General features: G+C 43.6%; 1 protein-coding gene across 5 annotated transcripts in view; it reads left to right on the top strand.

The window, feature by feature from the left end:
- Positions 1–35: 35 nt before the first annotated feature.
- The window catches only part of PCDH7 (protocadherin 7), a 299,101-nt gene continuing 280,962 nt past the window's right edge, over positions 36–18,174 (top strand). For 4 of the 5 annotated variants that reach the window (XM_069792184.1, XM_069792178.1, XM_069792203.1 and 1 more), the window contains exon 1: positions 36–4,991. In XM_069792184.1, coding sequence (XP_069648285.1) covers positions 1,797–4,991 — 3,195 coding nt within the window. In that variant the 5' untranslated portion in view covers positions 36–1,796. The remainder of the gene's footprint in view (positions 4,992–18,174) is intronic. The other variant, XM_069792169.1, reaches the window with a different exon arrangement.

Below are 18,174 nucleotides of genomic sequence, written 5' to 3'. Positions count from 1 at the left end.
AGCAGTAGCAGCAGCAGAGACAGAGGGTAAGGCTGGGCTTTCTGGAGTGCAGCGCTTGACTCGTCCTCCCTCCTCCTCCTCCTCCTCCCTCCCCCCCCTCCCTCCCTCACTCTCGCTCTCTCTCTCTTTGCTCTCCCTCTTTCTCTCTCTCCCTCTCTCTTTCTGTGTGTATGTAGCGCAGGCGGCTCTGCTGCTGCAGCGTCAGGGAAGAGCTACCGAGAGAGGCTTCAGCAGCTCCCACCACTTTGGGCAAACTTGCCGGTTTACTGCTTCTTTTTTTTTTTTTTTTTCCTTTCCGAGTGGGAAGCTTCTCAGTTGCCATTCAACATTTTAAAGCACAAGCCGCTCTGCCGTGAAAGCGCCTGATCCACACTTCTCTGAAAGACACAGGAGGGAATACACAATTGCAGATTTGACCCACCGTGGCGGTGCAGATCACAGGAAACAACTGACTGATATAATTTTATTTGCAAATAGAACTCTGTTTTGGGGGTTTTTTTTGTTTTTTGTTTTTTTTAATCGCGTCGCGGCTCTTTTCCCCTCCCCTTTGCCATTCCGCTTATATGGATGTAATTCAGAATCTGTGTTAATTCACGTGGGGGATCCAGTTACATCTTGTTCCGCTCCGAGTATATTTACGAGAGACCAATAATCGCCTTTGGACACATAGTTTTGTTGCTAACCTTTGAACTGAAAGGATCAAGTTCAGATCTGGTTACCTGCATTGGGACGGGAAGGAAGAGGAGAGAGAGAGAGGGAGAGAGAGAGGGAGAGAGAGACTGCAATCTCATTTGTGAATCGCTCTCAGTGCTGCAGATCCAGATTGCTATAACACATGCAGTGCAAATGCAGGTAAGGCACACACACAAACTGCGGATGCAAAAACAAACTTGGGACTGTTGTGTGTGTATGTTCATATCTACAGCCTTGCAAATTCTGGGCAAACGGCTTCTGCAGTTTCTGTATCGTTGCTTTGTGACTAATGACCTTGCGCAGAGTTGTTAAAAAAAAATCCGCTCCGGAGAAAGAGCTGAACATTTTAGGCGATCTCTGAAGATGGATTTGGGTGCTTTTCTGCCAACCAAAGGGGATATTCTGTGGACTGCTCTGTAATACAGGGGGTTCTTCTCCTATCAACTGTGCAGCTACCGACATTATTGGGATTTTTATTTTTTTTCTTTACCTTTTTAAATTTTTTTTTTTTAAAGAACTGCCCATTGCTAAGAGGATTTGGAGTTTTTCCGGACACAAGCCCTTTGAATAAAGCGAATCACATTTCCCCCCCCCCCCCCGTGTGTGCAGAGAGGGGGAAGAATAAAGCTAATGCCTTGGTCGTAAACGGCTGAAAGAGAGAGAGGAGTGAGAGAGAGAGAGAGAGAGTGAATTGTAGTTAACTCTAGTGTCGAAGAAGACGACCTGGGGGGGCTTGAAATCGCACGGTGCTGCTCCTGCTTTTATTGCAAATCTCGCAAAGTGATTACAGTAAAATCAGAGAGGAGGAGGAGAAGGGGGAGGAGGAGGAAAATCCCATCCTATCTACCGAGATGAATCTTTAAAAAGCAAAATACACTGTCCCGTGAACTGTAAGTATATCGCAACTGGAAGGCAGGGAGAGCAGCAGAGGAGCCAGCGGCAGGGTTTTGACCACCAATTGCACCAGCCATGAGACAATAAGTTTCCAGGAACAGAAGGATTTTATAATTGATCGCCCGGACGCTCAGCCGCTCTGTTGGCTTACCGGGGGAGTTTACCGGGGGGCAGGTGGGAGTGGGGGGGGGGGGGTCGGTGCGAGGAAGATGAGGAAGATGCGGACTCTACTTGGCTTTGTGCATTGCTGCTGCTGCTGCTGCTTCTTGCTCCTCCTGCCTCCGCCGCTCTGGGTCAGCCTGGCAGCGGCGAAGCAGCTCCTGAGGTACCGGCTGGCCGAGGAGGGACCCGCCGACATCCGCATCGGCAACGTGGCTTCCGACCTGGGAATCGTGACGGGCTCCGGAGAGGTGACATTCAGCCTGGAATCGGGCTCCGACTATCTCAAGATCGATAACATGACCGGGGAGCTGAGCACCACGGAGCGGCGCATCGACCGCGAGAAGCTGCCGCAGTGCCAGATGATCTTCGACGAGAACGAGTGCTTCCTGGACTTCGAGGTGTCGGTCATCGGCCCCTCGCAGAGCTGGGTGGACCTCTTCGAGGGCCGGGTCATCATCCTGGACATCAACGACAACACCCCCACCTTCCCGTCCCCTGTCCTCACGCTCACCGTGGAGGAGAACCGGCCCGTGGGGACCCTCTACCTGCTCCCCACTGCCACCGACAGGGACTTCGGCCGCAACGGCATCGAGCGTTACGAGCTGCTGCAAGAGCCCGGCGGGGACGGCGGCCGCCGCGGCGGCGGCGGCGGCGCGGGGGGGGCGGGCTCGGCCGCGGCCTCGGCCGCCTCCGAGAGCGCCCTCTACCCCGGCGGCAGCAAGCGGCGGCAGGAGGCGGAGGCGGCGGCCCGCAGTAGCGTCTTCGAGCTGCAGGTGGCCGACACCCTCGACGGGGAGAAGCAGCCGCAGCTGATCGTCAAGGGCGCGCTGGACCGGGAGCAGCGGGACTCCTACGAGCTCAGCCTCCGCGTGCGGGACGGCGGCGACCCGGCGCGCTCCTCGCAGGCTATCCTGAGGGTGCTGATCACCGACGTGAACGACAACAGCCCCCGCTTCGAGAAGAGCGTCTACGAGGCGGACCTGGCGGAGAACAGCAGCCCCGGGACCCCCATCCTGCAGCTGCGAGCCGCCGACCTGGACGTGGGGGTGAACGGGCAGATCGAGTACGTCTTCGGGGCGGCCACCGAGTCTGTCAGGCGCCTGCTGCGGCTGGACGAGACCTCCGGCTGGCTCAGCGTCTTGCACCGCATCGACCGGGAGGAGGTGAACCAGCTTCGTTTCACCGTCATGGCCCGAGATCGGGGCCAGCCCCCCAAGACGGACAAGGCCACGGTCGTGCTGAACATCCGCGACGAGAACGACAACGTGCCCACCATCGACATCCGGAAGATTGGGCGCATTCCGCTCCGGGATGGGGTGGCTAGCGTGGCCGAGGACGTGCTAGTGGATACCCCCATCGCCCTAGTGCAGGTGTCGGACCGGGACCAAGGTGAAAACGGCGTGGTGACCTGCACCGTGGTGGGCGACGTGCCCTTCCAGCTCAAGCCGGCCAGCGAGGGCGAAGGGGAGCCGCAGAACAAGCGCAAGTATTTCCTCCACACCTCGGCCCCTCTGGACTACGAGGCTGTCCGCGACTACAACGTGGTGATCGTGGCTGTGGACTCGGGCAGCCCCAGCTTGTCCAGCAACAACTCCTTGCTGGTGCGGGTCGGCGACACTAACGACAACCCTCCCGTGTTCAGCCAGGCCGTGCTGGAAGTCTCCTTCCCGGAGAACAACTTGCCCGGCGAGAGGGTGGCCACAGTGGTCGCCACGGACGCGGACAGTGGCAAGAACGCCGAGATCACCTACTCCCTGGAGGCCTCGCCCCTCTCCTCAGAGGCGCCGGGCGGCATCTTCAGCATCGACCCTGACTCCGGGGACGTGTCGGTGCAGGCGGTGCTGGACCGTGAGCAACGCGACACCTACGAGTTCCAGGTGACGGCCCGGGACAAGGGGGTGCCGTCGCTGCAGGGCTCCACCACGGTGGTGGTGCGTGTAGCGGATCGCAATGACAACGAGCCACGCTTCATGCAGGACGTGTTCACTTTCTATGTGAAGGAGAACCTGCAGCCCAACAGCCCCGTGGGCATGGTGACAGTGATGGATTTCGACAAGGGCCGCAACGCCGAGCTCAGCCTCTCCATCCAGCCTGGTGACCACGATCAGGCAGCCGGCATCTTCTCCATCGAGAATGACACTGGAACTATTTTCTCCACCGTCTCTTTCGACCGGGAGCAGCAGACAAGCTACACTTTTAAGGTGAAGGCAGTGGATGGAGGCGAGCCGCCACGCTCTGCCACTGCCACCGTGTCCCTCTTCGTGATGGACGAGAATGACAACGCGCCCACGGTCACCTTCCCCAGCAACAGTTCCTACACTGTGCTGCCACCCTCCAGCAACATGCGCACCGTGGTGGCCACGGTGGTGGCCACCGATGCTGACACCGGTCTCAATGCCGACCTCAACTACAGCATCGTCGGGGGCAACCCCTTCAAACTCTTCGAGATCGACCCAGCCAGTGGTGTGGTGTCGCTGGTGGGCAAGCTGGCCCCCAAGCACTACGGCCTGCACCGCCTCGTGGTGCAGGTGAATGACAGCGGGCAGCCGCCCCAGTCCACCACTGCCCTGCTCCATGTCTTCGTCAATGAAAGCCTGTCCAATGCCACTGTGGTGGAGAGCCAGGTGGCCCGCAGCCTCCACACGCCCCTAGCCCAGGACATCGCTGGTGACCCCAGCTACGAGCTGAGCAAGCAGCGGCTTAGCATAGTCATCGGCGTGGTGGCTGGCATCATGACCGTCATCCTCCTCATCCTGGTGGTAGTCATGGCCCGCTACTGCCGCTCCAAGGGCAAACACGGCTATGAGGCCGGCAAGAAGGACCACGAGGACTTCTTCACCCCGCAGCAGCACGACAAGGCCAAGAAGCCCAAGAAGGACAAGAAAGGCAAGAAGGGCAAGCAGCCCCTCTACAGCAGCATCGTCACCGTCGAGGCTTCCAAGCCCAACGGGCAGCGCTACGACAGTGTCAACGAGAAGCTCTCGGACAGCCCTGGCATGGGGCGGTACCGCTCGGTCAACGGCGGCCCGGGCAGCCCCGACCTGGCCAGGCACTACAAGTCCAGCTCGCCGCTGCCCACCGTCCAGCTGCATCCGCAGTCCCCCACCGCCGGCAAAAAGCACCAGGCCGTGCAGGACCTGCCCCCGGCCAACACCTTCGTGGGCGCCGGCGACAACATCTCCATCGGGTCGGACCACTGCTCCGAGTACAGCTGCCAGGCCAGCAGCAAGTACAGCAAACAGGTAAGAGCGCCGCGGCCCGCGCACTGCCCCGCGGAGCCCCCGACACACGCGCACACCCACGCAGACACGCACCCCCACGCACACACCCCCACAGCGGGTGAGGGAGCGGCGGTGCCCGCCTCCCCCTGCCTCCCACACCGGCACAAGCAGACACGACCGTCAGATTCAGTGACCCGTTCAGCCCGGTATCCCCGGCCCCCGGCCCCCGCCCCCCCGCCGGCAGTCAGGCGCCGGACCCGCACGCAGCACGCAGGAAGGAGAGTCAGAGATCTTTATTATTATCATCGGGATTATCATCATTCCCTCCGCTTTCCAGATCCGGCAGCCAACCGGCCCGTCCGTGCAGCCGCACCGACGGGGGCGCCGGCGGGACCGCGGACCGCCCTCCCCCGCAGGCGCAGCGGCAGCCGGCCGCGGGGGCGGGGGGCGGCGGGCCGGGGACTCGGTCGCCAGCCCAGGCAGCGAGCTGTAAGGCAACCCGAGATGCCTTTATGAGCCGCAGGCCAATCCCGGCGGTTGCTGGGGGGGGGGGGGGGGGCGTCAGGAACGCCCACGCAGGGGGGCCGCGGTCCCCCGTCCGCCCCCGCGGTCCTGCCGCCCCCCCCGGCCCCGCTTCAGCGGCCGGTCCCGCTCGCAGCGGGCGCTTCCCCCGCCGTGATGCTTTCCCAGCCTCACAGCGAGAGAGCTCCGGCTAAGGGGGAAAGTTTCGCCTCGGTAGCCAGGTGTTTTGGGGAAGGGTGGCTGCTGCCCGCCTGACGCTTCCTAAAGCTCTGGGTGAGAGGGGATTCGCAGCCGCAGCGCTGAAGCGTTAATGGCTGTACTTACCACGTCGCTCATTAGGACCAAAATGCTTAAATAATCTACAAAGCCTGCCTGCCGTCTAACTCACACCGCAGAGACTGCACTCCTTGCAGCAGTTGCTCTGAATACACATAAAGGTTAGTGAGCTTGGAATGGCACCCCAGTATGTTTCCACTGCCCGCCCTCCCCCGCCTTGTATATCCCATGAAATTGATTCATTCATTCAAGCTGAGAGGCCCTGATTTGCCAGCCCAGCTGCTGCGCGGCTCCGTCTGCAGCGAGCGGGACTGCCGTGAGCCCCCCGCGAGCGAGGTGTGCCCCCGGGAGCGCCGCGAGTGACCGGCGCTGATCGCGGCCGCCTTGGCGGAGGTGGGCTCAGGGAAGCTCCCAGAGCCTAAACCCGGTGGTGACAGGGACTTCTTTACAGTCCTTGAAACAGAATAGGGGTAGCACAGGGGGGAATCAAGCTCCTAAGCGAAAGCCTTCGTTTTGTTTATTTTACGAGACACATACGTAGCCTGAACAGAGGTCACTTTTCTTGGGGGGATAGTAAAATGAGATACTTAACACCTGGCGACTTCCATTACATCTTTCCACGTAAGATAATATTCTGAATGTTTCCTCAGCTACAGTGCACGTTACACAAGAACCTAGGGATAAATGAATACTGAGTCATGTAAATACAGAGCCAAGTCTGGAACAGGGAAATTCTGACGAGTTTGACAAAACCGCTTTCTTTTCGACTTATTAACATGCAAATATGGTACACTATGACTTTTTTTTATACTTTCAAACGTCTGCTAGTCTACTACAATTGAAGTTTTACAATGTGCTGCCAGTTTTTGCATTCTGCTCAGAAATACTTAAAATACTGTAAAAGAAAATGAATTGTATGAGCCACTCAGTCCTCCCAGATCACCAAAAAAAAGTGTGATTGATGAACTATCTGCCAGTATTTTTGTGTATGTTGTTTTATAAGTGATACAGATTTATAGAATGCTTGACAGAGTAGTTTCTGGGTGATACATTTCATTAACTCTCTCCTGGAGAGTACATTACAATTTCAGTTTGAAAATAGTCTGTATAAAATACAAAGTGCTAAGAAAGTTCCTAAGCTTCCATCTACTAAGGCTTATTAAGCACATAGTAAATTATGCCATTTTAGTGAACACTGGAATAACAAAATAGCAGTGAAACATACGCTAATCAGATACTACTTCTTTCTTGCTGTTGCAATTCATCTAAACATATGAATTATAAACTGTCAAAGTGTAAGTTATTTTCAGTGTAAAGGATGACTTGCATGCTAAGTGTAGGAATGGTGAAGGATTACACCATACAAATTACTACTTTGCTTGATAAGAAACCCCCAAACTTATTTAAGATTATATTACAGAAATATGTTTTGAATTACTTAACATTTTTCAAGGATATATTTTGATATGCAATACATTAGAAGACTTCTTAGTAGAAGAAAATGGCTTTATTACACTTTTACTTGCAACAACCAAACTGAAAGAATTACTTGCTGAATTGCTCCGTTATTTATCTAGTTTGTTACAAAACCAGTTTCTCAGTGCCGATAGTCTTCCTGTGCTAAATATTTAGTTTGTTATGAAGGTTAGTTTACCTGAGTAGTTCATAGTCAATATTCTAATGCCTTGTCTTTTTAAATATGCAGAAAGTATTTGCACACTTGTAAAGCATGCACGTAAGTTAAGGAAAGTGCCCCAAGAAAACAGCAAAGGTAGTGCTAAATAACCGACTCTACAGGAGAGGCTACCAGGCACAAAACTTCTGTTACCACTTTCCTGTGGCTATTTGCCAAGTTGTTGCTGAGTGACATTTGTATAGTTTTGCTCATGCTTTTGCATAGTAGTGGGGACATTAAGACTTATTTGCATAAACAATATGTAGACGTTTCACATCTCAGACATTGACAGTGGAGCATTTCTCAGTTTATCAGGCAAAACACACGGGGATTTTGAACACCCAAACCATGTGGAACTCTTGCTCAGCACATTGTTTAGAGAGAAATGCGAAGCAGTTGAGATACAGGGTTCTGATGTGGTGTACATCAGATTGTTACATAGTTCAGCGGCACATGTGAAATAGAACCAGTGGCATATTAACGTGACCATGATAGGGAGACTGGTTGAAATCTCTAAGGCTGCCTTTATTTACTCATCGGCAGTTCCCTTTGTTCTAAGGAGACATTAGAAGGTGTATAAAGTTTTAGAACAAATAAGAGGACACAGCAGAACGTACCTGCTCTAAGTTACTGGAGATGAGAGCAATACTAATTTCCCATTAGTGTAATTAGAATTGGTAATTGATACTTTCATATATATACAATATAGCAGTCAGGAAATAAAGTCTCTACTTACGTGACCGACTGGTGTACCCTAGTGAATGCAAGTTGGTTTTGTTCTGATTATTCGATACTTCCTTTTAAAGGTAATGCATTGAATTTCTTATATGAGTTCCCAAATACATCTTGTTTGACACAGTACTGTATAGGAGAACTTCAGCAGAGAAAACTATAAGCTATTTGTAACTCTCCTCCTTCTTGACGTCAGGTGGTTTATAAAAAGTTTAAAACTAAATTCTGTATTCAGTAGTCTTCTGACATTTCACCGTCACTTTTTTAGAAGATCTTTCACAAGTTTGACTCATATTCTTGTCTCATTTAGCATGGCATTGGTCTGAAATATTCTTTCAGGCTCCCATTTATTAATTCTCTCCTATTCACTAAAGTACTAACACATAACCACTCAATGGCAAACAAATGTTTAAATCACTTAGTACTCCATAGGTCTTAATCACTTGCAGAAAGTTAAAGCTATACAGAAGTGTTTTGCTGAATGGGGATGAGTTTAAGCAAGTGTTTTTCTGGATCACAGATTTAAAATCTGAACCCTCCAGGTGCTGCACGTTGCCTGTGAGGAGCCTGAATACTACTAACTTCCAGCAAAGACAGCCAAAGATAAGGAAAGCTCAGTGCCTAAGAGGAATAATTTAGCAGCTTGGAGGGTTGCATCCTTAATCATAATTCTAGTCACAGATTTTAATTGTAAATAATTGTTTATTTTCTCATGTTAGTTACAGATATATCTTTATAATACATGCTGGTTTTTCCACTTTGTTTCACAGAGCAAAATAGTGACATATGAGGAGGTTTATTTCACTGAAACTTTTAATCACAAGTATGAAATTAGCATGTTAACAACCACTGTTTGAAGAACAGGCCTTTTAAACCCTGTTTGTATGTTTACATTTTTGGGCCATCATGTTGTCTTGGTTTCTTTTTCACTTGTTCTGCTCAACAAACAATGATTATTGGCTACTTAAAACACTGCAGTTGTGGTGGTGTTGGTTTTTTTTGTTTGTTTATTTTTTTTTAAAGATATTGGTCACCTCTGGTAGGGTTAGCAGAACCAGTACAGGAATTTCTGAGCAGCATTATTTCTTCACTTGGGGTATTTGCTTCCTGGCCAATTCTGTAATCCTTTATGAATTATCCCTATGCCTTTTCTCCTTGGAAATGTAGTGTTTAGTGAAGAAAAATGTTTATGATACCAGTGTGTCCTGACACACCAGTCAAAACTAGATGCATTTCCTGTAAAGTCTTATTTCCATGAAAGTGAAATATGTAGAAATTAATTTCTGAGAAAATTCTTTGTACGGTAGCCAGTTAATTTGTTTCACAACATTTCAAACATTAATCAGTCTGTTGCAATGTAGAAGTATTTTGACTAGTTGGTTATCATGTATGTGAATTGTATCTATAAACTAAATGGGTCAATTTCCTCATAAATATGCACATATAACCAGCAGACTTAATAGGACCCAAAATTCATCCATCAAGGGAGCAATCAGTTTAACCATGCAGGAAAGCATAATCTTTTTTCTTGCTTATGTGCAGACACACACATACACACAGGCGCTTATCTCAAAGGCTGCTTTTTATAATCACAAAGCAACTCTCAAGAATAAAGTTTTCCACAACTAAGCAAATGTCCTACAGTATAATAATCGTAAAAATCACAATGTTATGGTAGCACTAAGTACAACGTAGAGAAAAAAAATGGGAACATTGTCATCAAGTATAAACATTTAATTTGGCGACTTCTTTCATACATTAATACTGTTTGGTGCAAAGTGTACAGAAGTATATTTCAAATTTTCTGTTCTCAATTTGCATTATACTAAATACTTTACAATTAGTTTTTAAAAGTGACCCACATTTGACCTTCAGTAACAAATTATCATGAAAGAGAGGCTAATTAAACATGAAATAGATGGATTGTTGATGCTTTAATTATCTTTATTTAACACAAAGTGTTCCACTGATAAGTGCAGTCTTTATTTTTTTCCTCTTCAGTAAAATCATCTTGTACAGTGTGCAAATGACTGAGTTACCACTGAATCATTCTGCACTCCCAGGAGATGTGCAGAGCCAAAAGGGACAGGATCTGAGTAAAGGAGGATTCATGCTCTGAATAAGTAAAGAACTGTACTATTATAGGCAAGGGGTAGCAAGAAACATCTTTAAAAGGATAGAGTCTGATTTATCAACTCAGACAGCTCTCTGGCATTGTACATACCGATATGAACCTGGGTTATAACCATGGTTAGCAGTTTGACTATTGCTGTGTCAGTCTTTGTACTGTAACAGTGTATTTCTGAGTGTGTTTCTTCTTTCTTTCTCTCTCTCTTTTTTTTTTTTGTGTGTGTTCAGTTGCCTTGTTTTCTAGTATTTGGGATGCTTGCTAGTTTGACCAACTGTCAGTTGTGTTTCAGAGAAATACCTGTCCTGCAGCTTCAGGCACATTTTCCTATAAGGATTTTCTTTCAAGAAGGCTTATGTAGTTAGTGATCTGCTGGGCTACTTTGAGATGTAAAACTTATCAAATTGGTTTTGCATTAAAATGCAAAAGAAAAATCAACAGACTTCAGAAGTAGTTAACATTGTGCTTATGAGTCAATTAACTAGATCCTTCACAAGCACTGTGAACTCTTCCCTACATTTGCTGAACATTTTAGTATTTAATTACTAACCTTAACAGGACACATCATTTTCATTTTCCTTGACTATATATACAGGAAATATTGATACAGACACATGAGCAATTCGGTACACTATTTAGCAGGCTGGTTTTCTAAGTTTTCTAAGCAAGTCTGCTTCCAACAGATATCTAGAAACTGTTAAAGCTGCAAAACAATTTCCTTTTTTCAGTCTTACGCTGCATGTAATACGTTCCATGTAATTTATGTTCTACATTTCTCCTTTTTTAAAATATTTATTACTTTTTGTAGGTGTTTTTATCTCACTGTGTGCTCAGGCAGTGCTATTTCTGTATTTTTCTCCCCTGATTTTTCTTTCCTAGAACAGGAGATTTGTTGTCCGTCTGTAATCAGATTTTGGACTTTGCTAGAGTATACGATTTATTAATTTTAATCAATAATTAAAACAAACAAAAAATAGACCAACAGTTACTATCCAGAATCAAAAGAAAGTTGTTTATTTTAATTTTTATTATTATTATTAAAATTTACATTCTTTCAATTTTTTAATCAAGATTGTAAAAGAAAATTCTGACATTCATATGGGTGTATGTCAAGTTTATTGACTGTGCAGTTTAATTAAAAGTGTGTTGGTAATGCGGACTGTGCAATTCAAGTTATTCTAACAGTGTATGCTGCATGGCCCAGTAGTAGTATAAGGAGAATATTTAAAATACTTTTATTAAAAATATTTTAAATTATTTTCTTTCAGTTGATCTCACAATAGCCAGTCCTTTCAAGCCTTGCTAGCTTCCTATCCTACAAAATGCATGTTGCTAGGTAAATAGTAAAAAATGAAATTCTCCTGTATCTGGTATCCTTTCATGTTTTTTCTTATTTGTACTAAGTTGCAAAGTTTGAAATTTTCAAACCGTAATGTACGTAAAAATAATTTGTGAATCTAAGGTCTGACTCAAACAGCAGATGAGATAAAATTACAGGGTCCATTTGAGTTTTGACTTCTATGAAAAAAAATGTCTTGAAGAGAGGGGAGACAACATACACGTACTATGAAAAAGCTAGGTCTGACTTACTGTCTTCCATATACGTTAGGCAACAGAGGTCACTTTTATTTTGCTGTTGTGCAGGTTCCAAGGTCACTTTTATTTTGCTGTTGTGGATGACAAAATATCACACTAATGCTAGAGTAACCAAGGTTAGTTAGGGCATCTAAAATGTGATTTACAACAGAAGACAAAAGAGGATTTAAAACTTCTTCATTTCTTATTTTAGTGCAATTTCCTCTATAAATATTTAACTGAAAGCAGGTCATGAACAGATGTCAAAATCTTAAAACGTGATTATACTGAAGTACCAGTTAGTCAAGTTCCTGGATGATGTCAGTGACACACATTGGAGTTGTCCAGCTGTGTGGAACTGTGCTTAACATGAGTCGTTTGCTCACTCTTATGTGCCCTTTTTCACTGACAACAGTTGTAAAATTACAATTAAGAGCAACTTTTGACTGTACTCAAAAAATAGGGAATAAGTTTGATATATAATACATATGAGTAGTGTGGAGGAATCACTTTGTGTGTGTGCGTGGAAAGAGAAGACAGGAAAACTTAAAAGTTCTGTTTTTTACAAGTTTGAAGAGAAATAATATTCTGGCCACATTTAAAACTGAAAGGTATGTAAAAGTGATGTGCTTTCTTTTTTATTGTTTATAACAATCAGACAATCCTCTCATTTAGGTAACACAGCTGTTTTGCAGTCATTAGCTTGTAAAATGCTGCAGCATAACCCCAAAAGTATAGCTTAATTTTACTGAGTGGATCACAAACGACACAATTATTAGAAGCTGAAGAAAAGCATTATGTTTGTCTTTCAAAACTTAATTTACCTTATTAACTACTGACAAGAGTGAGTATATTTTTAAAAGGCAAACATTGTTCTGTCAGATGAGATTTTGTTACAGATTCTATGTTCTGAATCAAACAACCTAATGGCTGAGTTTGTAATCCTTGGATGAAAGAAATGTGTTGTTGCAAGTAGCATTCTTGGAGTATTAGGAAGCAATAAAATTAATATTTATCAAAGTATTTGATATAGGGTCTTTTATTATCTACAGATAATATAAAGTCAAATTATAGATTATGTAAAGTCAATTTTTTTAAGACTAGGTACAGAAGGTTGGTACTAGCTGACATGCTGAAAATCACTCATAGAATATGTGGTAGAACAAGAATACAGAACAAGAATACAGAAATACTGCTTCCATCTGCCAAAAATTCAGAGAGAATTGTATCTTGCAGGCTTGTCTGAATCAATTCCTTTATGGTACCACATTGTAAGTAACAAAATATTTGTCACCTGACAGGATAAAAATTTCTGCATTACATGGTCACATGATGGTTATGGAGAATCCTCCATCAACTCCCTGAAAAGTAGTTTCTTGACTGGGGTTGTGGCCAGGAAATGTGCGCCTTTTGTGGTATGTGCCATATGTTTTCTCTGTGGTAGTACTTCTCAGAGAGAAGCAGGAGGGGCTGCCATAATTTATTCTGTCTATCCATGTATAGATGTTAAGGAGTTTTCAGCCCTAGGAGCATAGTAAAATATGAGAAGCAGCACCTACTTCCTTTGGATACCAAATCCATGTGAGGCAGACTCGCTTTAACACATTCTCAGAGGCTTATCCTTGGGGAAAATATCCTTTATCAGGACAATACTTTTACAGGGATACAACTTGATGTAGAATTGTGTTTCCGAGTTCAGTGTTATGCTGAAAAATGAACCCAAGGAAATTACGGAAAGTGTCATGGTGTTCTGCGTGTGATTCAACTATATAAACATAGCATCCTAGTGTCACTTTAGATACCCTAATGTTTCTGAGATATCTGCACAGAGCTGTGTAGACAGGGTGCATGATGCAAGACCTGGGTGTCTTCTGGGACACTCTTCTGTAGCTGGAGCTCAAGGCCAAACAAAAAAGCAATCACTAAATCCTTTGGTTTACTTAAAGAAACAATAATTAAAATAAAATTAAACACTCTGTGAATGTAGTGCATTTTGGCAAGGTTGAAAATGATTTTTCTAGTAAGAACTTAGGCACAATTTTCAAATGTTCTATTGATAGAACATGCATGTGCAGATATATGTTCAAATATATACTGATGTTAGGTTAAGAAGTTATTTCTGAATTGACAAAACTGTTTCTGTTTTCACAGAAACAATACTGACAGCAGTTAGCTTAACTGAATTTCCATTTATCTTCAGACCTTTCAGGCTGATGTTTATTTCATGTTAGGTTAACCTACAGATAGTTCCACAAAGTCAGTCAAATTTAACTAATATCAATTGCTGCAAGTTAAATCAGTTGATATAGTATTCAGAGACTGCTTTGTATTAGAAAAAAAAAATAGATACAGAAGAGCAGTTTGGATGTTATGCATCAAATCTCCCGCATTTAACTTATCAGAATGTATATATGTATAATTTGCAAAATAAAAGGGTAGGTTTTCATCATGTATGACATCCAAATGTAAAATTATCTTTGTAACAGGCTCTGGGAATGATGTGGCTTTAATGACATTTCAAAAAGTACGATTTTAGTATTAAACACATTCTTACTCAAAGTAGTGATAGAGCAAGGGTATACATGGCAAGCTACCTTTGTTCAGTTACCTGATAGGTTACGGTGTTTTCTGTGGAGTTGTGTGTTACCCCTTGTAGGCGTACTTATGAGAAAGACTTGGCCTGAAAATTCATATCCACTTTATAATGCAAAACTTCTTCTCTCACATAAAATCTGGCCATTTGCTTAGGCAAATCTGTTTAATTTATTTGGAAGTCCTTTTTTAAACACTATATTTAACAAGAGAAAATACTTCAGTAGTTTGCAAGCTTTCTAAAGATGAAAGACAAGAATGGAAATATAGATAATAGAACAACAGCAAATTAAAGTATTAGTTACCTCACCTGGCCTCAACATTATCACAGTGATATTTTAAATCCCTGTTTTACCACCTTCACTCTTCACAACTTTTATGTCTGCTGGTTTCAACATACATTTGGTCTCATTCTCCATCATGTCACTCCTGTTCTAAGTGAAGTTACATTGTCATAAAATTTGAGTAATGAAATGGTGAATGAGTTTCCTTATCTCCATCCATGTGTTCTAAATTGGTTATAATGACATAACATGTGCCTTGCGTGATAATGAGAGAGGATATCCATCATTCTGTTGAATCAGAAAAATGCTATTTTCAATGAGCATGTAATTATGTTCCAGTTGCAGCACAAGTTTACAGTAGGACAGTAATTGATTTCTTTGAGAGAGAAGTATTTGTTTCTTTTTCAAGTAATGTTGTGAGTTCCTTTACAGAAGGAATAATTACACTGGAAACTAGAAATCTCTACTTAAGACAGGTCACTACATGTTCAGCCACTGAACCTCAGCCCAGATCTTGGGGAAGATCTGTCATGTAGATTTAGAAAATTCACTCAGAAGGCTCCTCTGACTATATACTGATGGTTTTATTCTGCTTCCTGCAACTTACGGGCCTGAATCTATCACTTTATTTTAATGGAATTTTTCTGGATACGAATAACATTCAGCTATTTCTAGAGCAGGTGTTAATTCATATAAGTAAAAGTGACAGCAATGGGTGTGAAACACAGCAGTACCCACTTTTGTGGTGGCTTTCAACTATGAGTGTTTTTCCTAGAAATTAAAACACTGGGTCTGGGTCATGTATTTTACCCAATTTATTACTATATACTTATAAAATAAAATAGAATAACATATCTGAAATATCTAACCAGAGTGCAGATGGGAGTAGTACTTTAATAGGAATGACAAAGAACTACCACTGAGGTGCAGCAGGTGTTTCACCAGGATGTGGGTTTATGTAATGGGTGGGTTCATTCGGTAGGTTCAGACTTGATGCCGGCAGCTCCCTTGAGCAGATAAGAAACCAGTATAAATTGGTGCAGCACAGTAACTCATCCTGTTTAAATTCTCCAAGTCCATATGTGGAATTGTATGCTATTAAAAAAATTGCTGCTTGTGTTTTTAATGTGCTTTTTTACATGAATTAAAAAAAAAATACACAAGAGAGATCTAGTTTAAGTGAAGGAAACTTGTGTAACTGCAAAACAGCACTGTCTTTGCCATTCTTCATTTTGCAGAGATCACTGGACACTTACATAATTTGTCCTATCTGTTTTGTGCAACACCGGTTCTTTAAATATTTATTTATGAAATGTTGCTAGTATTCTGGACCTTTTTGGTTGTTCTTTAGTGCAGAGGAGAAGATAAGCAACAGTGTGAAATTCCTCTGTGCAGAATAAATTAAGAAGATTTTGTATCCGTTATATTGCAAAATATTTTCTCACTTATGTGACATTCAAGGAGACTGGAAGATGTTATATTCAACTGGCCCTTCAGACACTGCTGAACGAATTGAAAATTCATCTTCGACTTTCTAATACTGAATATTAGTGCACCTTGATTGCTAAATTTATGTATTTTTTCTTTACTGGTTCTTAATTAAATATATAAAGTGACTGAACTCTTCAAATTATACAGTAACCTTCCTGGAGAATTAATGTTACAAAAATACGAAAGGACTGGCTAAAGCATCACTCTATCAAAAGTTTCTAAAAGGCTTTATGTATTTATAAGTCTTCACAATCTACTATTGATGCAAATTGCTAAGGATAAAAGAAAATCCATCTGTTATCAAAGAAAAAAAATAAATGAAATAAGTCCAAGGATTTGAAAGACTTAGCATTAAGGACTAAGAATTCATACTTTGTGATGGGTTTATAGTAATTGACAGTAGAAAAGACTTCTTTTTAGCATTCACAATGTGGTGTGGGGGTTTTTTTTAATGGAAAGAAAATGACTTTGCCATAAAAGCTTCTCATATAACATATCCTGTTTCGTTTCCTAATTTTGTATTCTTGACTGAAATGTCTCAATTAAAATATGACCCATCCCGTTTCATGTTATGTTGGGCATTACTAGTTTTGTTATTATTACCCTTACATTTAATCAAATTGTCTGAAGCTAAATAAATAGTATTTCATCAAGAGCTGTTGGTTTTCAATCAGTTAGGAAACAGATTACTGGCATGGGAACAGATCTAAGGCTAGTGTCTCCAATCTGCAACTAATTGGGCACTGATAATAGTACTGCCCACAGGCAAATCTTACTCGCTGTCCTGATCTATGATAGATTTTCCTGTACGTTACTATTAAATCAGATGGAGACATTTTGTAATACCGTTACAGTGACTATCTTTAACCTTTCCTTTTTAATTTGAAATACATACTGTTTGGAGATACTATCTCCATGTTTCATTTCTGAAAAGAAACAAAGAAAAGTCTCAAGGAAAACATAATAGCCATGCTTTTTTCTTTAGCTTCTCCTCTTAAAATGGTCGTTTCTTTAGGAGATAAAGTACTGTTGATACTTAACTAAGTATTCACCTGTAAAATCACATATTCTACTGCTTGTCTGACAAATTGCAGCAGGAAGTAGTGCTTCACTCTAGCTCGGCGGTGTGTGGGCTAGGTGTTGTGAGGGCGGGTGCCAGAGTACTCTCTGGATCAGTTGCAAACCACATACTAACTGTATACCATATATGCAGATTACTGCATTAAGACATTATAAGCATTCACATTTTTCCAGTGTGAAGATGGTGAGAGTGACTACTGGAGTACATAGGAACCCCTGTAGTGTACCAAGGCTCCATCATTTCAGGCTCTTCACAAATGCCGAACATGCTGTAAGAGCTGCTTTTAAACAAGGGATACATAGAGGGTAGAATAACACATACTGTAGTCAGCACATTATACTGATCTGAAAGAAAGCTATCTTCTGCTCGGTCTACATTGTTCTTGTGAAATGATTCCAACAGTTTGAAATCTGTTTTTTCACCTTGCTAGTTATGCAAACAGCTCTTCACTTTTTCACTAAAGCAAGTGGGAATTGTTCACTGTCACAAATAATAAATAACAAGAGTACCCGATCTGCACAGCATGGAAGTGATAAAAACACATGCTTATGAGTGCTTGAGATTTCACAGCTATTAATTTTGAACTTTTTGATTGCAGTTCTGTTTTACAAGAGTGGATGCTGTTAGGGCAGCAGTACACTGTGACAGTGAAAGATTATGACAACACGCATTTATCATTATGAGCTTGATAAATTCAGTGTAAGAGATGGTCAGAAAATGCCCCTAAACCTGAAGTCATAAAATGCATCTTGCCTTTACTGAAAATTAAACATTTTTTTTATTACTGCTAATAATCTTTAGTACTAATTTAATATTAATATGTTTGAGAAGGTTTGTTCGTGCATAAT

The sequence above is a fragment of the Haliaeetus albicilla genome, chromosome 1 (genome assembly GCF_947461875.1).
Source record: "Haliaeetus albicilla chromosome 1, bHalAlb1.1, whole genome shotgun sequence".
In the NCBI taxonomy this organism is placed as follows: Eukaryota; Metazoa; Chordata; class Aves; order Accipitriformes; family Accipitridae; genus Haliaeetus; species Haliaeetus albicilla.
The sequence above is the reverse complement of the archived record's forward strand: the minus strand, read 5'-3'. Positions and strand labels throughout refer to the sequence as shown.